This window comes from Lynx canadensis, chromosome C2 (assembly GCF_007474595.2).
Source record: "Lynx canadensis isolate LIC74 chromosome C2, mLynCan4.pri.v2, whole genome shotgun sequence".
NCBI lineage: Eukaryota > Metazoa > Chordata > Mammalia > Carnivora > Felidae > Lynx > Lynx canadensis.
The window spans coordinates 100,193,811-100,220,006 of record NC_044311.2 but is presented as its reverse complement, the minus strand read 5'-3'; the positions used below and the strand labels follow the sequence as shown (position 1 = coordinate 100,220,006).

General features: G+C 35.4%; 1 protein-coding gene across 1 annotated transcript; it reads left to right on the top strand.

Moving 5' to 3' along the window:
- Positions 1-230: 230 nt before the first annotated feature.
- Positions 231-25,708, top strand: LOC115523463 (OX-2 membrane glycoprotein-like). The gene is made up of 6 exons (XM_030329525.1): positions 231-337; positions 10,093-10,431; positions 11,133-11,432; positions 17,936-18,038; positions 19,056-19,139; positions 25,501-25,708. Exons 1-6 carry the CDS (start codon positions 244-246, stop codon positions 25,523-25,525), a joined length of 945 nt encoding a protein of 314 aa, XP_030185385.1. The 5' UTR covers positions 231-243; the 3' UTR covers positions 25,526-25,708.
- Positions 25,709-26,196: the final 488 nt, after the last annotated feature.

The window sequence follows — 26,196 nt, the reverse complement described above, 5'->3', positions numbered from 1 at the left end:
ACCTGTGCATGAATCCTGCGACAGCTGCAGAATAGCAGGCACATACGGCGACAAAAATTATATAGACCTGAGATTCTAACAGATTTAGAGCCTAGGCAGAGAAGGAAGTCGAAAATGCCACAAGATTAGGAAAGTCTTAACGGACTTTCTGAGCAAGTGGTTAATGAGTAACAGATTTTGGCGGATATATCGGGAGATACTGCCATTTTCATGTGAAAGTTGTTAGAGAATAAAACACTCCACATGTTAGTGATGGTTTTATCATCAAATTTCATGGGCTTTCCACTCTACCTCATTCTCCAGCCCCTCTTGCTTTCCATCTGGGCACAAGGATCAGGTAACTCTTCACCTTTTCTCGCAATTGTTTTGTGGCTGGAAATGAATGGTAAATAAATACCAGGATGGAGTCTTTTCACTTTTATAAAGTTAGGGGAGCAGAGCATTATGTTTGGGTCTGCATGTTAACCATGTAGCTATCCAGGTGGTTGGCAACTAGCAGTTTTAAGATGAGCATATTGAAACAGTGACTTAGTAAGCAGAGAATGAAAGAAAGGTATTAAGGAAGTCTTGCTTCTGAAGTAAGCCCGAGTAGTTCAGATTAGAGGCCACAAACCTGCTGGAAGCAAATGGGCTCTCTGCAAGTTAGTTAGTTAGTCCGTCAGTTAGTTAGCTAGTTATGCAGTATTTCCTGCAGCCCATTTGCCTTTTAAGTCTGAATCTGACTTGTTTTGAGGCTCTCCTTGGTCACTAAAAGGTTTATCATTTTTATATTGTCAAATTTGTTCATTGTTTCCTTCATAGGTTTGCTTATCATTACAAACTGAAGTACTCCTGAGATGTTAGGGATTTACTAAATATTCAGGTACTAATATTTTCTAGTCATTAAAATTATTTGGTTAAAGATATTTAACTCAATTCCATCTTAAATCTCTTGGGTTCATGATAAGGGCAATAACTAATGTTCTGTAGGAATTCAGTTGAGAAAATAAATCATGATTACTTCCAGTTAGGGAGTTTTTTTCCTCAAGAAGTATCACTTGAATTCAATTAGATAATCCAATCAAAAGTTGAATGAGGAGTGACATATGCTGAGAACAAAATGATGTGACAGAAGAGGAAACCAATATGTCCCATGTTACTTCTTAACTTAATCATCTAAACTACAAAATGGAGAACTCTGGTTCTGATATCAGATAACTCAAAATCCAGTAGGGCAGACAGCCTGTGGGCAAATAATGATAAAGAGATGTGGCAAGCACAATTAGAGAAATTGTTACAGTAATAGTGATAGCTTATTTTTTCCCTTTAGACTTTCATTAGGTATTATAGGTGTCCCCTGCTTTCTGAAGGTTCATATCACATCACTTTGCTTTTCTGAAGGATCTGCATTAGTACCTGTTGTTGCTAGCTAAAAAAAAAAATTTGAAGAGGACTTTGCTTTTACAAAAAAGCCCTCCTGTGCTAATGTAGGTTCTTCATAAAAGCAAAATGGTGGAACTGCGACTTTCAGAAAGCAGGGAACCACTCTTCACTTTAAGCCATTTCGGTTTATGAAAGGTTTTATAGGAACACACTAGTTTCAGATAGTGAGGGAAACCTGTTAGGGGTCTTTGTTTGGGGACGGGAACCTGTTAGGGGTCTTTGTTTGGGGACGGGGACTACATCACCCATGATACCTGAAATATCTTGGTGATTTAGAACTGTCGTTATATTTACATATTCTTTTCGGATACTCACAATACGCTGTAAATCAGGTATCTTAAGCTCATTTTTCAGATGAAAAAACTGAGGCTCGACAAAGTAAATGATTGCTCTAAAACCTTACTTCTTGAAATTAGCACAGGTAAGATATCATTACAGCTCTCTTGTTCACAAATGAAATACTCTTTATAAAACAAACATGTTCTATGTATTTAAATATTCTCCAATGCTGAGTATAGTTGCAGACCAATGAATTTTTGAAAAATATTTGCAAAAAAATTTGTTTATAATTTGAATATAAAAGCCAAGAGAAGTGAACGAAAACCAGATATAGTCTGAGGTAAGTGGAGTAAGGTACATGAGGTTTTTTTTTAACCTTTGCATTTAAGTAAGGCAGACATACAGGAATGTGTATAAACATAAGTAGGCAGTTTGATTAATTTTTTAATGATTAGATTAACATATCTAGCAAAGATCAAGAACAGAACATTAACAGCATCCCAAAGCTTTATTCATGCCCCCTTCCTTTCTTTCCTACAAATGCCACTATCCAAATTTCTTACACCATAGATTCATTTTATCTGTTGTTGATATATAATACATATATTGATTACATATATTGATTATGTATGTTAATATATATGTTATAAATATATATATTATATATAGAAACATAATCATTTAGCATTTATTCATTTGTGTTTAATTTCTTTGGCTCAACAATACATTGGTGAGTTTTATCCGTATTGTTGAGAGTAGATGTAATTTATTAAATCTCATTGCAGTTTATTAAATCCCATTGTGTAAATACCATAACTTATTTATCAATTCTACTGTTGATTTGCATTTGGGTAATTTCTGTTTTGACTTTTACAAATCATGCCTCTATGAACATTTATGTACGTGTGTTTTGAAGAATATAAGTAGGCATTTCTATTAGATATATACCTAGGAGTAGATTTTCTGATCACAGGATATGCCTATGTTCCACATTTTTTTAATTAAAATATAGTTGATACACAATGCTACATTAATTTCAGGAGTACAACATGGTGATGTGATAAGTCTAGATATTATGCTATGCTCACCACAAGTGTAGCTACTATTTGTCCATACAACGATGTTACAGTACCATCGACCATGAAACCAAAAGGTTTTCCAGTTTCCACTCCCATCAAAGTATGAATTGGGTTTTTTACATATTTTCACTAAACTTGGTATTGTCTGTCTTTCAAGCTAGTCATTCTGGTCATGTATAGTCCAGGTTTTAATTTGCATTTCTTTGATGACTAAAGAAGTTGAGCATCTTGTCTATTGGCCACTTAAACATTCTCTTTTATGACGTGCATAGTCATATATTTTGCTCCATTTTCTATAAAGTTGCCTGTCTTTGTCTTATTGCTTTGTAGAATACAAATCCTTATATATATATATATATATATATATATACATATAGCAAGTATCTTCTCTCACTTTATGGGTTGCCTTTTTACTGCCGAATATGTATCTTTTGATAGACTGCAGTTAATTAATATTAAAATAGATCAATCACTCACTTCTAATTTTTTGTAATTTCATATTTCTAAAAAAGGAATAAAGCATCATATAACTGTTGATGTATGCCCTACTTAAGAAATCGGCTACTCCAGCCAAGTAGATGTTCTATAATACTTTATTTGTAAAGCAGTGTTTTATTTTCACATTTACATTTTTAATGCATTTGAAATGGATTTTTGTTTCTACTTTTAGATGGGAGTCAATGCATTTGAAATAGATTTTTGTCTTTAGTCTTAGATGAGAGCCAATATATAATTTTTCTATATGGATATCTAATTTACACATCATCATTTATTGGGAAGATAATCTTTTTCCCAAATCTATGCACTGTCTGTTCCATTTGTGATATATATCAGATGCACATATATGTGTGGGACTGTTTCTGACTCTACTTCATTGTGTTTCATCTATTTCCTTATCCTTGAATAAAAATAACATTGTATTACTTTAGCTTTACATTCAGATAGTAGGTCTTGTTTATGCCCTTGGCTTTTTTAGACTCAGCTTGTCAAATGCAGAATTAAAAAAAAAAAAAAACAACTACTTGGGGCACCTGGGTGGCTCAGTCAGTTAAGTGTCCAACTTCAGCTCAGGACATGATCTCGCAGTTTTTGGGTTCAAGCCCCATGTGCTCAGAGCCTTTGCTGACAGCTCTGAGCCTGGAGTCTGCTTCAGATTCTATGTCTCCCTCTCTCTGTCCCTCCCCTGCTCACACTTGTGTCTCTCTCTCTCTCTCTCTCTCTCTCTTTCTCAAAAATAACTAAACATTAAAAAATCTTTTTTAAAAACTGCTTTAAATTTTATTAGAGTTGCATTGAGTCTAAAAATTAGCTTGAAAAGAATTAACATCATTATGTTTTTTCCTTATTTACAGTATGATGTATCTTTCCATTTATTTAAGTCTTCTTTATTTTTTTTAGATGTTATTTTGCATATTTCAGTAAAGAGGTCTTATATATCGTCCAATAGGTTTTCATTACTATATATTTCTTCTTTACTTGGGAAGCTATTTTATATGGTATTTAAAATTTTTTTTTCCATTTACTTATTGAAGATACATAGAAATATAATTGATTCCTTAAAAAGACTTTATTTTTTTTAGAACAGTTTTAGGCTTACAGAAAAACTGAGAAAATAGTACAATGTTCCCATATATCCCTTACCCAGCTTTCCCTACTATTAACATCTTATGTCAGTATGGTACATTTGTTTTAATTAACAAATTACATTTTATGTATTTTTCATAACTAAAGTCCACAGTTTATTTGCATTTCTTGATTTTTAACTTTTTTTTTTTTTTTTAAGGATCCCACCCTGGTTATCCCATTACATTTCTTTGTGTTGTCTCCTTAAGCTTCTCTTAACTGACCGTTATCTCAGAATTTCCATATTTTTTATGACATTGACTGTTTTGAGGGGACTGGTCAAGTATGTTGTAGAATTACCCTCTATCAGAATTTGTCTGATATTTTTCTCATGACTAGAGTGCCTTACAGGTTTAGGGGAGGAAGGACACAGAGGTAAAATGCTATTTTAATTATGTCATATCAAGTGTACATACTATGAACTCATATGTCTACATAGGATACATTTGTAATACAGTTAGATTTTCAGGTTTCAGACTGCACGCCTTGGCAACCTCTGTCTCCTAAATCATTTTTTTTTCTTAAATGTTTATTTATTTTGAGAGAGAGCGCATGTGCAAGTAAGAGAGGGGCAGAGAGAGAGGCAGAGAGAGAATCCCAAGCAGGCTCTGCACTGTCCTGTCAGCACAGAGCCCAAGGGGCTTGATCTCACAAACCATGAGATATTGACCTGAGCCAATATCAAGGGTTGGACGATTAACCAACAGAGCGAGCTACCCAGGTGCCCGAATAATTTCTTAAATTGTGTACTTGAAGATTCACTTTATGTGCTATAAATCTCTATACATTTTAGGGGCTCCTGGGTGGCCAGTCGGTTAAGCATCCGACTTCAGCCAGGTCACGATCTCGCGGTCCGTGAGTTCGAGCCCCGCGTCAGGCTGTCGGCTGATGGCTCAGAGCCTGGAGCCTGTTTCCGATTCTGTGTCTCCCTCTCTCTCTGCCCCTCCCCCGTTCATGCTCTGTCTCTCTCTGTCCCAAAAATAAATAAACGTTGAAAAAAAAAATCTCTATACATTTTGACAAATGTGTAAGGTCACTTACCAACCATTACAGTATCATACAGAATAGTTTCATTGTCCTAAAAATCCCCTGTGTCTCACCTGTTCAACTCTCCTGGCTACTCCTGAACCCTGGACACCACTGATATTTCTACTGTCTCTATGGTTTTACCTTTTCCAAAATGGTATATACTTGGAATCACACAGTGTGTAGCCTTCTAGGTTTGGATTCTTTCACTTAGCAATATGTATTCCATATTTATCCATGGTTTGTATGTGTGTGCACGATTTGATGGTTCGTTTCTTTTTATCGGTGGATCTATTCTGTTGTGTAGATACTACAGTTTACTCATTTACCTATTGAAGTCATATTGGTGCTTTCAGTTTTTGGTGATGATGAATATGCTGCTCTAAACATTTACCTGTAGATTTTTATGTAGATATAAGTTTTCAGATCAGCTGGGTGAATACCTAAGAGCACAAGCGCTGGATCCCATGGTAAGAATATGTGTAGGTTTGTTAAGAAACTGCCAACTCTCTTCCAAAGTGGCTCTATCATTTTGCGTTCCAATCAACAATGAATGAGAATTCCTGCTGCTCCATACCCTCACCTACGTTTAGTATTGTATATACACATTTGAAATATTAGCCATTCTAATAGGTGTGTTGTGGAAGCTCATTATTATTTTAATTGGCAATTTTCTAACAACAAGAGATTTTTGTGCATCCTTTCATGTGCTTATTTGCCAATTATATATCTTTTTTTGGTGAGGTGTCCATTTGGATTTTTTGCCTATTTTTACATTGTATTGTTTGTTTTCATATTTTTTTTTTTTTTGTATATTTGGATACAAGTCTGCTATGGCCTGAATCTTTATGACCCCTCAAAATTCATATGTTAAAATTTTAACACTCAACGGTTATGGTATGAGTAGGTGGGGCCTTTGGGAAGTGATTAGCTCATGAGTGTGGAGCCCTCATAAATGGGATTAGATTATAAAAATCCACAGAATTTCCTAGTTCCTTCCACCATGTGAGGACACAACAAGAATTCTATGACACAGAAGAGAGCCCTTACTCAACTATGCTGCCCCCTTGATCTTGGATTTCCAACCTCCAGAACTGTGAGAAACAAATTTCTGTTGTTTATAAACTACCCAATCTGTAGTATTTAATTTTTTTTTCTACGTTTTTATTTATTTTTGGGACAGAGAGAGACAGAGCATGAACGGGGGAGGGGCAGAGAGAGAGGGAGACACAGAATCGGAAACAGGCTCCAGGCTCTGAGCCATCAGCCCACGGCCTGACGCGGGGCTCGAACTCACGGACCGCGAGATCATGACCTGGCTGAAGTCGGACGCTTAACCGACTGCGCCACCCAGGCGCCCCTGTAGTATTTAATTTTAACAGCCTGAATGAACTATGCCAAAGTATGTGTTTTACAAATACTTTCTTGCAGTCTGTGGCTTGTTGTCATATTGTCTTTACTTTGTCTTTCACAAAGTAAAAGACAAATTAATTATAATGAAGTATAACATCAATTTTTCTTTTCATTCATGAATCATACTTCTGGTATTATATCTAATAACTTATCACCAAACACAGGGTCACCTAGATTTTCTCCTATGTTTTCTTCTAAGTTTTATAGTTTTGTATTTTTCATTTAGGTCTATAATCCATATTGAGTTAATTTTTGTTAGGTGTCTATCTTCATTTTTTTAAGCATATGCCTATTGTAGTGGGTTGAATAGTGCTCCCACCCCCTTTCTTGTCTATCTGGAACGTAGAATATGATCTTATTTGGAAATAAGGTCTTTGCAGATACAATTAAGGTGATTTCAGGAAGAAATCACGTTGGGTTAGGGTGAACCCTGAATCCCAAACACCGTGATTTAGGACTTCAGACCTCTAGATCTGTGAAAAATAAATTTCTATTGTTTCAAGTCATGAAGTTTGTGGTACTTTGTTATGGCAGCCCTAGGAAACTAATCAGACACCCAACTGTCCCAGCAGCATCATTTGTCAAAAAGGCCATCCTTGGGGTACCTGGGTGGCTCAGTAGGTTGAGTGTCCGACTTCAGCTCAGGTCATCATCTCGAGGTTCATGAGTTTGAGTCCTGTGTCAGGCTCTGTGCTGACAGCTCAGAACCTGGAGCCTGCTTCAGATTTTGTGTCTCCCTCTCTCTCTCTGCCCCTCCCCCGCTTGCACAAGCTCTCTTTCAAAAATAAACATTAAAAATGTTTAATTAAAAAAGTAATAAAAAAATAAAATAAGAAAAGGGCTTTCCTTTCTCTGTTGAATTTCTTTGCACCTTTGCCAAAGATCAGTTGACTCTATGTGTGTGAGTCCATATCTGGACTCTCTATTCTGTTCCATTGATCTATTTTTTTTTTTTTTTGCCAATTCCACAGAGTATTGATTACTCTAGTTATAGTAAGTTTTTAAGTTGAATAGTGTTAGCCCTCAAGCTTTGTTGTCCTTCCATATTATGTTGGCTATTCTGGGTCTTCTACTTCTCTTTATAAACTTTAGAATCAGTTTGTCAATGTCTGTAAATAACTTGTTAAGATTTTAATTGGGATTGCATTGAATCTACAGATCAGGTTGGGACGAACTGATATCTTGACAATATTGAGTCTGCCTATTCACGAACATGGAATATTTCTCATTTATTTAGTTCTTCCCTGATTTGCTCATCGGAGTTTTATAATTTCCCTCATATAGATCTTGTACTTATTTTGTTAGATTTATAACTAAGTATTTCATTTGGGAGCTGCTTATGTAAATGGTATTATGTTTTTAATTTCAAGTTCCACTTGCTCATTGTTGATATACAGGAAAGCGATTGACTTTTGTATATTAATTGTGTGATCCTACAACTTTGCTATAATTGCTTATTAGTTCCAGGAGTTTCTTTGTTGCTTCTTTTTGCTTTTCTACATAGATGATCATGTCATTTATGAACAAAGACAGTTTTATGTATTCCTTCCCAATATGCATACCTTTTATTTATTTTTCTTGCCTTATTGCATTAGGAAGAGCTTTCAGTATGTGTTGGAAACGAGTGGTGAGAGGAGGCATCCCTGTCTTGTACCTGATCTTAATGGGAAAGCTTTGAGTTTTACACTATTAAAGTGTGATACTAGCTGTAGGGTTTTTGTAGATATTTTTTTTTTTTGAAGATGTTCTTTCTCAGGTGAAGGAAGTTACCCTCTATTCCTAGTTTACTGTGAGGTTTTATTAATGAATTGGTGATGGATTTTATCAAATACTTTTTCTAAATCTGTTGATAGGATCTTGTGACTTTTCTATTTTAGTCTGTTGAGGTAATAAATTACATTAGTTGATTTTCAAGTGTTGAACCAGCTTTGTATACATGGGATAAATCTCACTTGATCATGGAGTTTATTTTTTTAATACTTTTTTAGATTCAACTTGCTTAGAATTTTTGCATATATGTTTATAAGACATATTGGTCTGTAGTTTTATTTTCTTGTAATGTCTTTGGCATTTTCTCTTTATTCTTTTTAGCATTTCCGTATCTATGCTTACATTATCCATATGTATTTGCACGTGTCAAACTTTTCCATGAGTCTTTACTATATTAATCATAGTTGACTTTAATTCTCTGTCTGATAATTACAAAATCTGTACTGTATTTGAGTCTGGCTTGGATACTTGCTTTGTCTTTTCCGATTACTTTTATTCTGGGCTTTTAGCATGCCTTACAACTTTTTTTTTTTTTTTTTTAATCCAGACATGACATGTCAGATAGGAACTAAGGTAAATAGAGCTTTAACTTGGGTTTTATGTTACTCTGACAGGGTGTTGGGTTGTGTTTACTGTTTACTATAGGTTAAGGTATCAAGGGTTTCAAATTCTTGTAGTTTCTTTGTTTTTGTCTCTCCTGTTGATGATTGAAGTCTGAGCGTTACAACCATTTCAACTGTAATCCACTGTCATTATATTGGAACCCTACTGCTGTGGTGGGGAAGACTTAAGGAAGTAAGTATTTTAAAAACTTATGTTTAAATTTCACTCTTGGTAGGCCTATGACCCTTGGCTGTGACTTCACAAGTTTTTGTACCTTTTCCCCCTGCCTTCCCCACCTTAGATAAGATAGGAAAGCTAAAGGGAACCAGATCTGGGTCATTGTCCTTCCACCCATGTGAGATAAGTTCTGATAAAGTCTTTTCCCCTGGAGAAGGGGAAATTTTTATGGAAAATGCACTGGGCTTATTTCAACATGATTACTTTCTCCTTCTTTTGCCAAAGATATGAGGTGAGTTTTCCTGGCTCTTCACTGCGAGAAACTGGCTAGGTTCATGCTGGTGGAAACTATGAATTTTAGGTCCTCCCTAATACTGGAGCCCTGAGGAGTTTGTCACCCTCAAGCTAGTTCACCCTCAACCTCCAGAGATTCATCAAAATTACCATTACTTGTGTTGGTAATTTATGTTTCAAGTTTTGCCGTCAATAAATATTTGTCAATAGGTAGTATATGTCAGAAACACTTTTAAAACTACCTATCAATGGTGAAGAAGATAAGAAAGCTCATTTTCTAGTGGGGAAAGACACAAATAAAAAGATCATTATAAAACAGAGAGATAAGGGAGTGCTATGATAGGGATTGTATCCAAGGTAGTATGAAAATACATTTCTCTTAATTTATACTGGGCTTTATTTTCAGATTCTCCACATAGAATAAAATACAAAAATAATGAGACAGCTGTATTTGGAGAAAATGTGACGATTTTCTGCAATTTGACAACTCCAGCAGATGTTGTGCAAATTACCTGGCAGAAGATCCAAGGTTCTTCGCGACAAAATATTGGCACATATAGCAATATATATGGAGAAAAGATTCTTCCACCATACAGAGATCGGCTGCACTGTGAGGTCATCGAACCCAATTCCTCATTCATAACTATCCGTGAAGTAACATTTGAAGATGAAGCCTGCTACAAATGTCTATTTAATGTGTTCCCGCAAGGCAGCCATAGTGGACAAATTTGCCTTAACATTATAGGTATGTAAATGTTTTATGTAGAGTCAAAATCAAGGGGATGTGACCTTTGAAGTTTAAGGTCCAGAGAAAGAATATTAGAGAAGGAAAGACTATTATAGAGGCCATCCATAACCAGTCTTTTGTTATACAGAAGAAAAAAAGTGGAAGCCAATGATGGCTACATGACTTTCTGATTTCCACATGGTTCCTGACCAGGCATAACATTTAGGTCTTCTGACCTCTCATCTAAATTTTACACTGCATTGATTTTAATCCAGTAGATAAAAGTCATAAATGGCATCAGAATTTTCACTGGGAAAGAGAGGAAAAGAAAAAGAGAGAGTAGAGAGAAAAGAAAAAGAGGAAAGAAGACTTAGAGAATAAAAATTTACTAACAAATTAACAAAATGTCGAAGGAATAGTGATAGTGACATAGTGTCCCCTCATTATTTTGCTATAACTTTAAAGTGTTGGAGATTTATAGAATGTAATTTTAAGGTTGAATGAAAGTGAAGATACCAACTGTTCCTCTTAAATTGGAATAGTGGGTATAAGAGACGAAATTGTGAAGTTTTGCAAAATGTGAGGAGAGGTATCTGAGAGGGACATGTTTACAACATTTCACTGTCATATACAAATTTGGGGAAGTCCATCTTTAACACTTCAGAAATCTGGTGTGACATATTTTTATATTTAATTTTGTGTCTCCTTTTTTGTCTCAGCTGTATCTGAAATAAAAACTGAGCTCCAGTCCAACTTTGACTCTGAAGATTTTCTTAGTTTTATTTACTCAGCTGTGGGAAAACCTGTTCCTCAAATATCTCTTTTCCCATCAAAAGTCTTGGTTAATCCACCAGAGGAATACCTTGCTCAGAACCCAAATGGCACAGTGACTATCACGAAAATGTACAACGTCTCCTTGGAGACTGTGAGATCCCTAAGTCTCCAACACCTGATTGTGCACATGGATCATCCTCTAAGGAATGAAGAGAAGATTGTTCCTCTGTCAGTCAAACAAGAATGTAAGTAGAAATAATAATCAACAGGGGAAATGTTTTAAAAATTCATACCAGAAGTGTTTGTGTACTCATCTATTTTTAGAAATGTTAAGTCTTCGTGGTACTCCTGCATGGTTAAAAGAATCAGGCAATGCAACTGTTCTCTACCCCAGTTCTGTCTCCAATGGTAACTGTTCTTAAAGGGCAAAGTTTTCATTGATCTCCCTTAACTGCTTTCCACTGAATTTCTACCACAGGCAGTGAAGACTAGGTTCACTCATACCTCCTTCAACCGTTCCTCCTCCCAATATGGTGCCTTTCTTCCCAATATAGTTCTCTTACTGCTTACCTCTGCAGCCGTCAGCAGCATGGTAAAACCTATTTTTTGTTTCATCCACCATAGAAAGTCTCTCTCAGCTGCCCATTTCTCCTTGCCTGTCTTCCACCCAAGCTCTGTCAATTGTACCCTCTGTTTCAAAGCCGTAGTTACACAAGGTATGATTTTTCTTAAAACTTTAAATAATAATTTCAATATATTTATGTTCTGCATTTATATAATATAATTGCCTACAAAATTTAAATAATTGTTTTTATATTTCGCCTACATAATCTTTCAACATGAAACCATTTTGTCTCTATACATTAAGTGTAAATCTGATATATTTAGGTTTTCATTTACCGCCTTATTATTTGTTTTCTATTTTCTGACCTGTTTTATAATCCTTTCTCTCCCTGAATTCTTTTGGATTATTTATTTTTGTTTCATTTACCTCTTCTATTAGTTTGTTAACTATACATTCCTGCACCCTTCTTTAAGGGTTGTCTTGGAGACTGCAACATACATCTCTTGACTTATTAAAGTCTAATATAATTTACTATTTTTACTACTTTTCAGATAATGCAATGGGCTTATATGAATGCCCACTCCTTGTGCTATTGGTTTGTGCATTTTATTTATTTATTTATTTATTTGAGTATAGTTGACAAAAAATGCTATATTAGTTTCGGGCGCATATTTTGTACATTTTAATTCTTTATATATGTTTAAATGCCAAAATATGTTATTGTTTTTGTTCCTGTTATTTATAATAATATTCTTTATATTTATCCTTTCCATTGTTTTTTATTTCTTTGTCCATGTTCACACTTTTCCTTCTGCCTAAAGAATTCTTTTTTGTTTTTTTCATAGTGAAAAATTATAGATGGCCAATTATTTTAATATTTTTGGTCATAAAATGTTTTAACTTTTGAAGAACATTTTTACAGGATTTCTGATTCCAGTTTGATAGTTATTTCGTATTTTTCATCACCTTGACAATGGTATTTTATTGGCTTCAGACTTTCATTACTTTTGTTGAAAAGATACATATCAATTTTATTTCTGGTCCTTTGAAATGTATCTCCCTTTCATCCTGGCGGCTTTTAAGATTTTCTCCTTGTATTTGTTTTATGTCAGTTTTATTATTAGTGCTTTGGTGTCACATCCTTTGTATTTGTCTTGCTTGTGTTTTCCTAAGGTTCTTGAGTCTTTAGTTAATGTCCTTCATCACTTTTGGAAAAAATGTAAACTCAGGAAGTGGGGAGGATAAAATTTCTCCATAATTTGTCACATTCATTCAAGAACAAATAGCATCACTCGCCATCAATGATATTGGTTCATAAAGTTTGAATGAGTGAAGGACACATCACATTTTTTGGAAGTTTAACAATTTGGGGTACATAACCAGCTACTGGACTATTGGAATAAGTAGCCTACTACATAGTCCAGATGGGCTAAACATAACCTCATTTGAACCTAGGACATCTCATTAATCTCTGAATTAAACAATCTGTGGACTAACCTAAATAAAGTACAAGGTAATAACCAGCACAAAATGAAACTACTACAAAATATAACACACTCAGGCCAACATAAATTATCCTTCCATCATTTTCATGCCTCACTCCCCCAGGTTAACACAACCTGGTTAAAGCAAAGTCACCTCAGTGCTGTGGAATTAGAACAGTGGGAAATTTCCCTAGGGATTCTGATAGTCATGCTAACAGGCCACAGGGTCTCTCCTAGGGTCTTACAATGCTGTTTCATGTGATTGATAGTTTGCTTGTTACACAACTTTAGTTTAACAACCCTTTTGCCCTCAGAATTTGCAAAGTAGTCCTCCATTGTCTTTGATCGTCCATTGTGATTGATGAAAAGTCAAATGTCAATCAGAAAATTGTAATAGTAAATACTACCATATCTTCTCTTTGGTAACGGTAACCTTCTCATTATCCTTAGAGCTCTGAAACTTTCTACTACTATTTTTAGAGTATTTTATTTATAGTTCTTTAATGTAATTGGCATTTGGTGAGTTCATTCAGTTTGGAGACTCAAATCTTTAAACTCTGAATATTCTCTCCTTTCTTTGAAAAATTTCCACCTGTTCACTTAATTTATTCTCTTTTTATAAACCTCAATTAATTGGGCATGAAAACATTTACATTGAATCTTATTTTCATCTTTTAAAAAATATGTCTTTTCTTCCCTTCATAGTACCTGGGAGACTTAAAAAAATATCTTTAAACTTTTTCATTCAAGTTTTTCTTTTTTTGACAATCAGGCTTATAATTTTGAATTGCTTTTATAATTTAAGATTAATTTTATAAATTAAAGTTGATTTATTTTTTTCATACCCTTCTCTTCCTGCTTTAAGAAAGTAATATCTTGTCAAATCTTGTAATTATCTTCTGTTTCTTTAATTATCTCCTCCACTGCCCACCCTTGGGACACTACCACCATTTTAATTTTATTTATGCTTCCTTTACTCAATCTTTCTCACTTTGATTACAGGTTTTATTCAAACTCTGATGAGCCCTGACTGCAGCTTTACAGATTTTTTGTGTGTTTTTTTACATCAAAGGGACAGACTTTTGTTTGTAGAAAGGAGGCAGCAGAAGACTCTAAAAGCCAGAATGGAGGGGCCTATACTCAAGGTGTCTGACCCCCTACCCTAAGTATTCCTAGTCTATATTCATTATATTCAATGAATTACTTAACTATTCCTTCTCCCTCTTCCCCTCCTCCTCCTCCTCCTCCTCCTCCTCCTGCTGCTGCTGCTTCTTCTTCTTCTTCTTCTTCTTCTTCTTCTTCTTCTTCTTGCTGAAGGATCAGAGTACCTGGCTGTCCAGAACTGAACTTTTGGATATGGAAATGGGTGCTTTTGAGTGTAAGTTTCATTCTGTGATTAATCCCTCCTTCTTTTGTCATCTGAGTTCTAATGCTGTCCAGTTTCTGTGGGGCTCTCTCTGCAGGTATAGTCTGTTCTGTGCATACATGAGCCTGCAGCTTCTCTCACCCTGCACCTTCAGAGGCCATTCCTCTATCCACTTCACATCTGTTGTAAATGTGTTTAAATCTCTTGCCAATGAAGATCATTCTTCTGTCTGCTGTTTTTCGCTGAATCAGTTTATTTTTGTTACTATAATTTTAATGGAGTCTTAGGAAGGGTAGAGGTAAATATTTTTGTTACATGTGTTTCTTGAAGCTGAAGTTAATCAGGTCCTCTTTCTGTAAAAATTCCTTAAATCATGAGATTGGAACATGCCCATTGAATAGCATATGTATATATCTCTCATCAATCTATTGGCTGGATTATTATGGTTAATTTCACTTCTCACTAAAATGCAAATGTCTGTAAAGAAGTAACTTGTCAATTCAGAAGATAATTCTTCCTTGCTTAGCTTTGCAACAAATAGTAGGGATATAAATTCATGATTTTTTTTTTTTTTTTTTTTTTTTTTTTTGAGAGAGAGAAAGCATGTCAGCAGGAGAGGGGCAGAGGGAAAGAGGGAGAGAATCTCAAGCAAGCTCTGCACTGAGCATGATGTGGGGGCTCGATCCCACGATCCTGAGATCATGACCTGAGCCGAAATCAAGAGTCAGACCTGCAACTGACTAAGCCACCCAGGTGCCCCCTATAAATTTCTGGTTTTACTGAAATCTCATAGAAAGCCTTTTTTTCCCCATGCTTTATTATTGCTGACTTTAGTGCTGTGTTCACATTTTAGTGCCAATTTCAGGGCTGTATTCACATTTTACGCCCATTCAGCCTTCTTTGCCCAGTTTGAATGAGCTATGTAGTATCTCATTGAAAAAGAATATAGTTAAAACTAGAACCTGAGACCAAGTGACATCTGAACAGTCAAAAATAAATAGCACAGAGTTTCTCACATGGATTTTCCTAACAGTATCAACAAAGAAGTAATCGCTAACAAAAATTTCTCAAAAAAAGGACTCAAAAACTCTACCACAAGCAGACCTAAGAATGCAAAATGCACAATAATTCATGCCATTTACTGTAAGCACAATTTCCTCACAAGGTCCATCCACAAAGTGTATTGGTTCATTTTTATATTATATCTAAGAACTAGCATTGATAATCATGATGATCTTCAGTTAAATTTAAGTTGTAATGAAAAATGTAATTATATTCAGAAGATAGAATATACATATCTATACACAGATAGAAGTGGATTTGTAAGGGGCGCCTGGGTGGCTCAGTCAGTTAAGCGTCCGACTTCGGCTCAGGTCATGATTTTGCGGTCCATGAGTTTGAGCCCTGTGTCGGGCTCTGTGCTGAACGCTCAGAGCCTGGAGCTTTTTTCGGATTCTGTGTCTCCCTCTCTCTCTGACCCTCCCCCATTCATGCTCTGTTTCTCTCTGTCTCAAAAATAAATAAACGTTAAAAAAAAAAAAAAAGAAGTGGATTTGTAATACAATTTAGGAATACTATGGCCAAAATAGTTACTATAAAGAGTGTTGATAGGGCGCCTGGGTGGCTCAGTTGGTTAGGTATCAGACTCTTGATTTTGGCTCAGGTCATGGTCTCATGGTTTGTGAGACTGGATTCTCTCACTCCCTCTCTATCTGTCCCTCCCCTACTTGTGCTCTTTTTCTCTAAAAATGCATTTTAAAAAACTTAAAAAAAAGAACTTATCCAACTCAACACTCAAAAAACAGCTAATCCAGTTAAGAAATGGTCAGAAGACATGCATGAACAGACATTTCTCCAAAGAAGGGATACAAATGCCTAACAGACACATAAAAAAATGCTCAACATCACTCATCATCAGGTAAATACAAATCAAAACCACAATGAGATACCACCTCACACCTGTCAGAATGGCTAACATTAACAACTCAGGAATCAACAGATGTTGGCAAAGATGCAGAGAAAGGGAAACCCTCTTACACTGTTGGTAGGACTGCAAACTGGTGCAGCCACTCTGGAAAACAGTGGGGAAGTTCCTCAAAAAATTAAAAATAGATCTACCCTGTGACCCAGCAATTGCACTGCTAGGTCTTTATCCAAAGGAAACCAAAATGCTGATTTGAAGGGGCACATGCCCCATTGTTTACAGCAGCGCTATCAACAATAGCCAAATTATGGAAAGAGTCCAAGTATCCATCAACACATGAGTGGATAAAGAAGATGTGATAAATATATAGACAAAGGAATATTACTCAGCCATCAAAAAGAATGAAGTCTTGCCATTTGTATCAATGTGGATGGAACTAGAGTGTGTTATGCTAAATGAAAAAAGTTGATCAGAGAAAGACAAATACCATATGATTTCACACGTGTGTGGTATTTAAGAAACAAAACAGATGAACATAGGGGAAGGAAAGGAAAAATAAAATAAGATAAAAACAGAGAGGGCAGCAAACCACAAGAGAATGTTAAAAAGAGAACAAGCTGAAGGTTCCTAGAGGGGCAGTTAGTGGGGTGATGAGCTAAATGGCTGATGGTCATTAAGGAGGGCACTTGTGATGAGCACTGGGTGCTATACGTAAGTGATGAATCACCAAATTCTATTCCTGAAACCAATACTATACTATATGTTAGCTAACTTGAATTTAAATAAAATCTTGGAAGAAAATTTAAAAAAAGTGTTGATACTCAAAGTTTTACAATATTCTTTTTCATAAGACTGCAGGCTCTGGAATCAGACAATACTGAACTTGCTTCCCAATTTTGCCACTTAATCAATATGTATCTTTGGCCAATTTTCTTAACATCTCAGAGCCTCTATTTTGCCATCTGTATCTAATAATGTACTCCCCTGGTTAATGCAAATAATCCTTATAAGATGCTTATCACATTGCTTAACACATTAATCTTAAGTACTAATTATCATTATAAATTTATTTTCTGGGGCTTTTGCAGATACATTTTAATAATTGAATAATATTTCATTGTGACTACATTATGTTTTTCTTATACATTTTCTTGTGATTGTTCTTTTGGTGGTTATATCTTTTTTTCTTATTCTTGAGTGTGGTAAAATGGTATTAAATATTATCTGTCTTCAATTTGAAAATGCGTTAGTATATTCTTTTACAAAATTGAATATGGTAAATAATATTAAAGTATCAATTTGATTATCAACAAAGCAATGGTAAATCAAAAGAGCATTGAAGATTTAAAGTACCGTGTATAGAAATGACATATAGTCACAAAGAATATGTTTCTGCTTGTGTCTTTCAGGTACTTCTGGTTCTCCTTATATTTTGTTGTATGCATTTGGTTCATTCATAATTTTTCTATGTATTGTATTTATCATTTTCCATCTTGTTCAGAGAAAGAAAAAGTAAGTTATATTACTCCCTGTCTATGATAGGGAAGGTGGGTAAAATATGTCTAGTTTTAAATCTAAAAAAATTTTTTTTCATGGAAAAATTCATCATGGAAAGAATGATGATGGAAAACTCTTTTCCCTATATTTAATAATTCTTGCAGTCAAGGGTTTATTCTTATTAAAATGATACCCTACTTGGGATTGTTACAAAGGTAGGCTGTTAGTAATTTATGCTATGGTAAATTGAGTTTAAGATTCTTTCTTGAGGGCAGATTTTGACAGGACAGAGCATATGGACTTCAGGTGACTGGTGGGAGGGGATCCACTGAGTGGTGAAAAAGGCTGAATGTGAACAGTTTTTAGGATTCAAGAATGAACGAAAGGAAGTTTTTAAAAGAGGTGATTGCCATAGTCAAAATGGGAATCAACAGTGGTCTGGACTAGGGTGGTAGCAGTGGGAGTTGAGGGGATTAAGGATAGGTTTAGGATGACAAGATTTGCTGCTGGAGAAGATGTGGATAAAGGGTAAAAGGGGGAAATTATCTTGATGATTCTAAATGTTTTGCCATGGAGTGAAGAAGCCTTTTACAAATGGGGAATTATTAGAGGAAGAACAAATTTGGAGGGAGGATCAAGAGTTCTATTTTGAACATATTTGTTTTCACATGTTTATTTGACAACCAAGAGAATGTCAATTATCTCTATATATGAATCTGGAATTTACAGAGCAGATAAGGATCAGAGGTACAAATTTGGGAGAGTAGAAGGTATGCTCTTTAACAGGACAGATCTTAAGTTATGACTCCACTACAATAGAGTGGAAATAACCTGCAATTTCTGTTAATGGAGTATATTTATGCTGAACTCAGCATTGAAAAGATATTTTGATCAATCTCTAAAGAGATCTGAATCTCCCTTTTTTTTTTTTTTTTTTTTAATTCATAGTGTACTCTCACAATATACTGCCATTAGGGGGAGTGTTTGGACTGTATTCTTCTAATGAATATATCAATGTCATCATACCTGTAGGTCAGAGAATGTGCCTGAAACCACACCCCAGCTGAGACATCCTGAGGGGGAGTCCTTAGTAACCCGATGTTTTCCTGCTCACAGGTAATTAAATTGTCAAGTGTGATTTTTGCTGTCACTGTGTATACTTCAGATTTAAGACTTAAGCTTCCATATTAAATCATCCATTTGGTAGCAACAATTATCATTTAAAAAATAAATGGAAACAAAGATTTGTTTATATAATCCAGTTGCATGAACTAGTGGGTTCAAGTGAAATTGTATTAATGTTAATGACTTTGAATATTCCTATTCATCTCCTGATTCAGGATCCCTCCAATCAACACCAATTGAATGGTTTCTTTGATTTGTGTGATTGTGTGTGTGTGTGTGTGTGTGTGTGTGTGTGTGTGTGTGTGTGTTTTCTGATTATTAGTAAGTATGAGAATGTCTTCATGTATTTGTTAGACATTCAGGTTTCCCCTTCTGTGAGGTTCTTGTCTACATCTTCATGTAATTCCTGGTTGTTTGTCTATATTTGCAAAAATTCTTTATATTTTAGATTCTTTGCATACTAGACATTGATTACTTCTCCCTATTTGGCACCACTGTATCTCAGTTACATCATTAAAAGAACAGAAATATTTAATGCTTTAATGTTGTTAAATTCATCAATTTTCACCTAACAGTTTGAGTTTGGGGAATTATTGAAGAAGTCATTATCCACCTAAATTCACAAAAATATGATCATATTTATTGGCTTCATATTTTTCTATTTTATGTTTAGATTTTTATTTATCTACTTATTTTTTTAAATGTTTATTTATTTTAAGAGAAAGAGCATGCACACACACAAGCTGGGGAGGGGCAGAGAGAGAGGGAGACAGAGGATCTGAAGCAAGACTCTGCACTGTTATCAGAGTTCAAACTCACAAACTATGAGATCGTGACCTGAGCCACCCAGGCACCCAGAATTTCCTTCTTTTTATTTAATTTTATTTTTTTAATTTTATTTTTTTTAATTTACATCCAAATTAGTTAGCATATAGTGCAACAATAATTTAAGGAGTAGATTCCTTAGTGTCCCTTACCCATTTAGCTCATCCCCCCTCCCACAACCCCTCCAGTAACCCTCAGTTTGTTCTCCGTATTTATGTGTCTCTTCTGTTTTGTCCCTCCCTGTTTTTTTATTATTTTTGTTTCCCTTCCCTTATGTTCATCTGTTTTGTCTCTTAAAGTCCTCATATGAGTGAAGTCGTGTGATTTTTGTCTTTCTCTGACTGACTAATTTCACTTAGCATAATACCCTCCAGTTCCATCCATGTAGTTGCAAATAGCAAGATTTCATTCTTTTTGATTGCCGAGTAATACTCCATTGTGTATATATATCACATCTTCTTTATCCACAGAATTTCCTTTTTTTTTAAGTTGAGTAGTATTCTGTTGTTTGTGTGTACCATATTTTCTTTATCCATTCATCTGTTGATCAACATTTAGGTTGTTTCTGCATCTTGGCTGTTGTGCACAGTGCCACAAGGAACATGGAAGTACTAATATCTCTTTGAGATTCTGATTTCACTTCTTTTCCATAAATACCCAAAAGTGGGATTGCATCATATGTACTTTTATTTTTATTTTTTGAGAGGTGGGGAGGGGTTGCGGAAGAGGGGGAGAGAGAAAAAATCTTTTTCCCTCTCTGGGTGTGGAGCCCAACACGGGGCTCGATCTTACAACCATGAGATCATGACCTGAGCTGAAATCAAGAGTTGGTTGCTTAACCGACTGAGCCACTCAAGTGCCCCTATTTTTAACTTTTAAAGAAATCTCCATACTGTTTTCCACATTGGCTGTACCATTTTGCAACTCCACCAATAGCAAGCAAGGGTTTCAATTTCTACACATCCTCATCAACCTATGCTGTCTTTTGTTTCTTGTTTTATTAGTTTTGGTTTTTTTTGTTTCTTTCTAGTTATTAGCAAGTTGTTTTAATTGAAGTAAGTTAACATACAATATTATATATTAGTTTCAAGTGTACAACATAGTGATTTGATAATTATATATGTTACATATGCTCACCACAATAAATGTAGTTACTATCCGGCATGATACAAAGTTATTACCATATTATTTACCCTATTCCCTATGCTGTACTTTTCATCCCTGTGACTTTATTTTATAACTGGAAGTTTGTACTTCGTAATTCCCTTCATCTATTTTGTCCATTTCCCCACCTTCTTCCCCTCCGGTAACCATTAGTTTGTTCTCAGTATTTATGAGTCTTTCTGCTTTTTGTTGGTTCATTGGTTTGTTGGTTTGTTGATTTGTTTTGTTTTTTAGATTCCACATATAACGGCAATCATATGGTATTTGTCTTTCTCTGTCTGACTTATTTCACGTGGCATAATACCCTCTAGGTCTATTCATGTTGTTGTGAATGGCAAGATTTCATTCTTTCCTGTGGCTGAAAAATATATATATCTCACATCTTCTTTATCCATTCATTTAGTGGTGGATACTTAGGTTGATTCCATATCTTGGTTATTGTAAATAGTGAGCAATAAACACAGGGGTGCATATATCTTTTTGAATTAGTGTTTCCATTTTCTTTGGGTAAATACCCAGAAGTGGAATTACTTAATCATACAGTATTTCTAATTTTTAATTTTTTGACGAACCTCCATACTGTTTTCCACAGTGGCTGCATCAGTTTACATTCCTACCAACAGTGCACATGGTTTCTCTTTTCTCCATATCCTCTCTGACACTCGTTTTATTTTTTGATACTAGCCATTCTGACAGGTGGAAGATGACATGTTAACAATATTAATTCACAAATATCCTAAATTTGGTCAGTAAATCTCCCTCATCGATAGCCCAGGTGCTTTCCAAGAGGCTGCTTCTGTGCTGGGTCTCAGACGGAGTGATATACTGTGCTGGCCCTTTGAGAGTCTCAATTTCTTATGGCTCTCTGGCTCTCCCCAAATTAAGCCCCTCTGGTTTTCAAAAGCTCCTGGAGTTAAGCCCTGATGACTTTCAAGGCCAGATGTTGTGGGGCTTTATGTTCTCTTTCCTGTTCAGGTTCCCAGAGCCAGTGGTGCCTGATATGGGTCTTGGTCCCCTTGCTCCTCAGGGAGGACCTCCGCACCTGTGATATCCCTTCTGCCTGTAGGTCACCATGTTGGAGGTTTGGTTCCTGGCTGCATCTCTGCCCTTCCTACCCTTCTCACTGGGACTTCTATTTATGTCTTCAGCTGTGAAAAATCCGTTCACCAGGCCCAAGTTTTTTTTCAGAGAGAGCTGTATTACATGTACTTGTTGCCTTGGTGAGCTCATGGGAGGAGGTGAACTCAAAATCCTTCTATGCTGCCATTTTCCCCACTTTCCTGTCTCATTATCTTGATAACAGCCATCCTGGCATGTGTCAAATAATATCTCACTGAGGTACTGATTAGCATTTCCCTGACAATTAATGACATCGAGCACTTCTTCACATGCCTGTTGGCCATTTATATCTTCTTTGAGAAATATCTGCGCAGATTTCAAATCCTTAGTCTATTTTTTTTTCAGCTGGGTTATTGGGGTTTTTTTGCTATTGAGTTGCAGTTCTTTATGTGCTTTGGAGATTAACCTCTTATCAGTCACATGGTTTGAAACTATTTTTTTTCCAGAGGTCAGGTTGTCTTTTATCACTAGCACTGATTAATTTAAAAACACACCTGGAAGCATGCCCTAAATAAAATGAAAACTTGTTTTAGCAACTCATTAGGCCAGATGATGTGACTGAAATTGAGAAATGGATACATTCCTAGAAACACAATAACCACCATGATGAAATCTTGAAGAAGTAGAAAAGTGTGAACAGACCTATATCTAGTATGGAGAGTAAATCAGAAATCAAAAACTTTCAACAGAGAAAAGGCCAGGACTGTTTGGCTTCACTAGTGAATTCAACCAACACTTAAGAGTTGGGGCGCCTGGGTGGCTCAGTCAGTTATGCATCTGACTTTGGCTCAGGTCATGATCTCACTGTTCCCGCTTCAGGCTCTGTGCTAACTCCTCAGAGCCTGCAGCCTGTTTCAGATTCTGTGTCTCCCTCTCTCTCTTGGCCCCTCCCCTGCTCGTGCTCTGTCTCTCTCTCTCAAAAATAAAGACAATATTTAAAAAAATTTTTAAACAAGAGTTAATGTCAATGCTTCTCAAACTCCTTTAAACAATTGAAGGGGAGGGAACACTTCCCAACTCATTTGTTGAAGCCAAGGGTACCTTGATACCAAAGTCAAAGACATCACAAGAAAACAAAAACAAAACAAAAACAAAAACAAAAACAAAACTCCCAGCCAATATTCCTACAAATATAGATGCAAAAATCTTTAACAAAATACTAGCAAACTGAATCCAGCAGCATATTAAAAGGCACACACACCATGACCAAGTGGATTTATCTCTGGGGTGCAAGGATAATTCAACATCTGCAAATTAATTAATGTGATACACCATATTAACGCAATAAAGGATAAAAGTCACATGATCATCTCAATACATGTAGAAAAAGCATTTGAAAAAATTCAAGATACTTTCACGATGAAAATTTTGAACAAAGTAGGAATAGAAGGAAAGTATCTCAACATAATAAATGTCATATTTGAAAAAACCATAGCTAACAACACCCTCAACAGTGAAACACTGAAAGCTTGACCTCTATGATCAGGAACAAAGCATGAGTGCACACTCTTAACACTTGTATCTAACATAGTACTGGAAGTCTTAGCCAGAGGAATTAATCAGGAAGAAAAAAACAAAAAGGTTAGAAATCAGTAAGGAAGAGGTAAAACTGTCCTTGTTTGCAGATGCCATGATCTTATATATACAAAATCCCACAGACGCCATAAAAAACTTAGAATAAATAAATGAATTCAGGAAAGTTACAATATAAAAAGCCAACATACAAAAATCAGTTGTGTTTCTACACTAACAATGAACTGTCTAAAAAGGAAATTAGGGAAAGCAATTCCATTTACAGTAACACCAAAAGAAATAAAATACTTAGGAATAAAACTAACAAAGGAGGTAAAAGACTTGTATACTGATAACTATAAAACATTAATGAGGGGTGTCTGGCTGGCTCACTCAGAAGACCATGTGACTCTTGATCTCATCATGAGTTCGAGACCCACGTTGGGTGTAGAGATTACTAAAAATAAATTAATTAAAAAAACATTAATTAACAAAATTAGACAAGACAGCAAATGGGACAATATCCCAAATTCATGTGCTGGAAGCCTTAATATTGTTAAAGTGTCAGTTATTAAATTTTTGTGACCAATTTGGCACTTTCAGAATTTTGTCCATTTTGTGTTTTCGAATTGATATGAATGTTCATAATATTGTCTTATTTTTTTCTATTTGTTATATCAATGCTAGTTCTCATTTTTCATTCTATATTTGTTTTTATTTTTAATTTTCTTAGCCATTTTTGCCACAGATGTGTTCAATTAATTTCTAGACAAAAGCCCTTTTTTTGTTCATTCAATTTTGTTCCTTCTAATTGATTTTTGTCTTTAGTTTTATCAGCAGGCTCCACTGTCAGAGCAGAGCCCAACACAGAACTCAATCCATGACCTTGGGATCATGACCTAAGCTGAAATCAAGAGTCAGATGCTCAACTGACACTGAGTCACCCAGGCACCCCTGTCCAAGACTTTTAAATGTCATATTTCCCTTTTTTTTGCAAAATGTTAATTTTATGTAAGCACATTTCTTCTTTTCCAAAGAACTTTTAAAGCAATAGTTATGCTTCATAATGGCAGGGATTTTTTTCCCCTCATTCACTCTTCTGTGTCCTAAGTTTCTATCTTTTGTGTTTTTAACCTACTTGTATATGTTGCAGTTACTGATACATATAATAGGACATTTTTTCCATTTTATTTTTAAATTTATATTTTACTTTAGTGATAGTCTTTTTTTCTCCCATACTGTCTGTCATTGGGTTAAATATTCTTTTGTTACTTTGAGTTATATTTCATGCTTAGTCTTCTGATGTTCTTTCCTAACTTACTAAGGACAATACTTGTATTTATTTTATAATGTCAATTTCTTAAACATATACAACTTGCCATAATTCTCACCTACCTCCCATGATCTCCTTTCCTCCTTCCATGTAGGTTTGAATTATTCAATTATTTTATATAGGGAGACAAGTTGGGGGAATTTGCTTTATGGAGGCAATTCATCAATTTTTATGAATTATTTATCCTTTCTATATATCTTTCTGTTTGTCTGGAAAAATCCAGTCATTATGTTATTATTTACAGCCCTCAGATTTGCAGCCACATGGATGCTTAAGTAAAAGCTTTTTCCCAGCACCTTGTCAAAGGGTGGTCCTAGGAAAACATAAAGGCTTCAGAAGATGAACAGTTCATTGATTTCTCCCTCTCTCTCTCTCTCTCTCTCTCTCTCTCCCCCTAAGAGCCAAGAACTCTGGAATGTGTTAAAATAAGAAGACTCCTCATCATTAACTCAAGTGGAAAAAAAAATCACATCATGAAAGAAGAGATCATTACAGAATTGGTTGCTTGAATATATAATTTGATACTAGATACATTGATTGCTTGAATATATAATTTGATTCTGGATAAAAAATAAATGTACAATTGTTTTTTATTTTTTTTAGTGTTTATTTATTTTTTAGAGATAGAATGGGGGAAGGGCAGAGGGAGGGAGACACAAAATCCGAAGCAGGCTCCAGGCTCTGAGCTGTCAGCACAGAGCCAGATGCGAGGCTTGAACCCATGAGGCGGAAGACCGTGACCTGAGCTGAAGTCAGATGCTTAACCAACTGAGCCACCCAAGCACCCCATGTACATTTGTTTTTTAGTGTCTATTGGTGAAATTCAGCGACAATAGTTTTGCACGCAGTTAAATTTCAACAGAGCAACTGGCGTTCAGGTCATATGAGGACAGTGAAGTTAATAAACACATAGTAGGGGCAGTTTAATCTGACGGCAGCAAGAAAATAATAAGATAGTTATCAAAAGTGGCTCAAGGGGTCAGCACCAGATTAGCATCTTTTCCCCTTATCTTCTTTGTCTACAACATACAATTACCCCTTCCTTCTTTCTCATACCCCTCCCCCCTTTGCTTTCCCTACCAGAGCAACACTTTT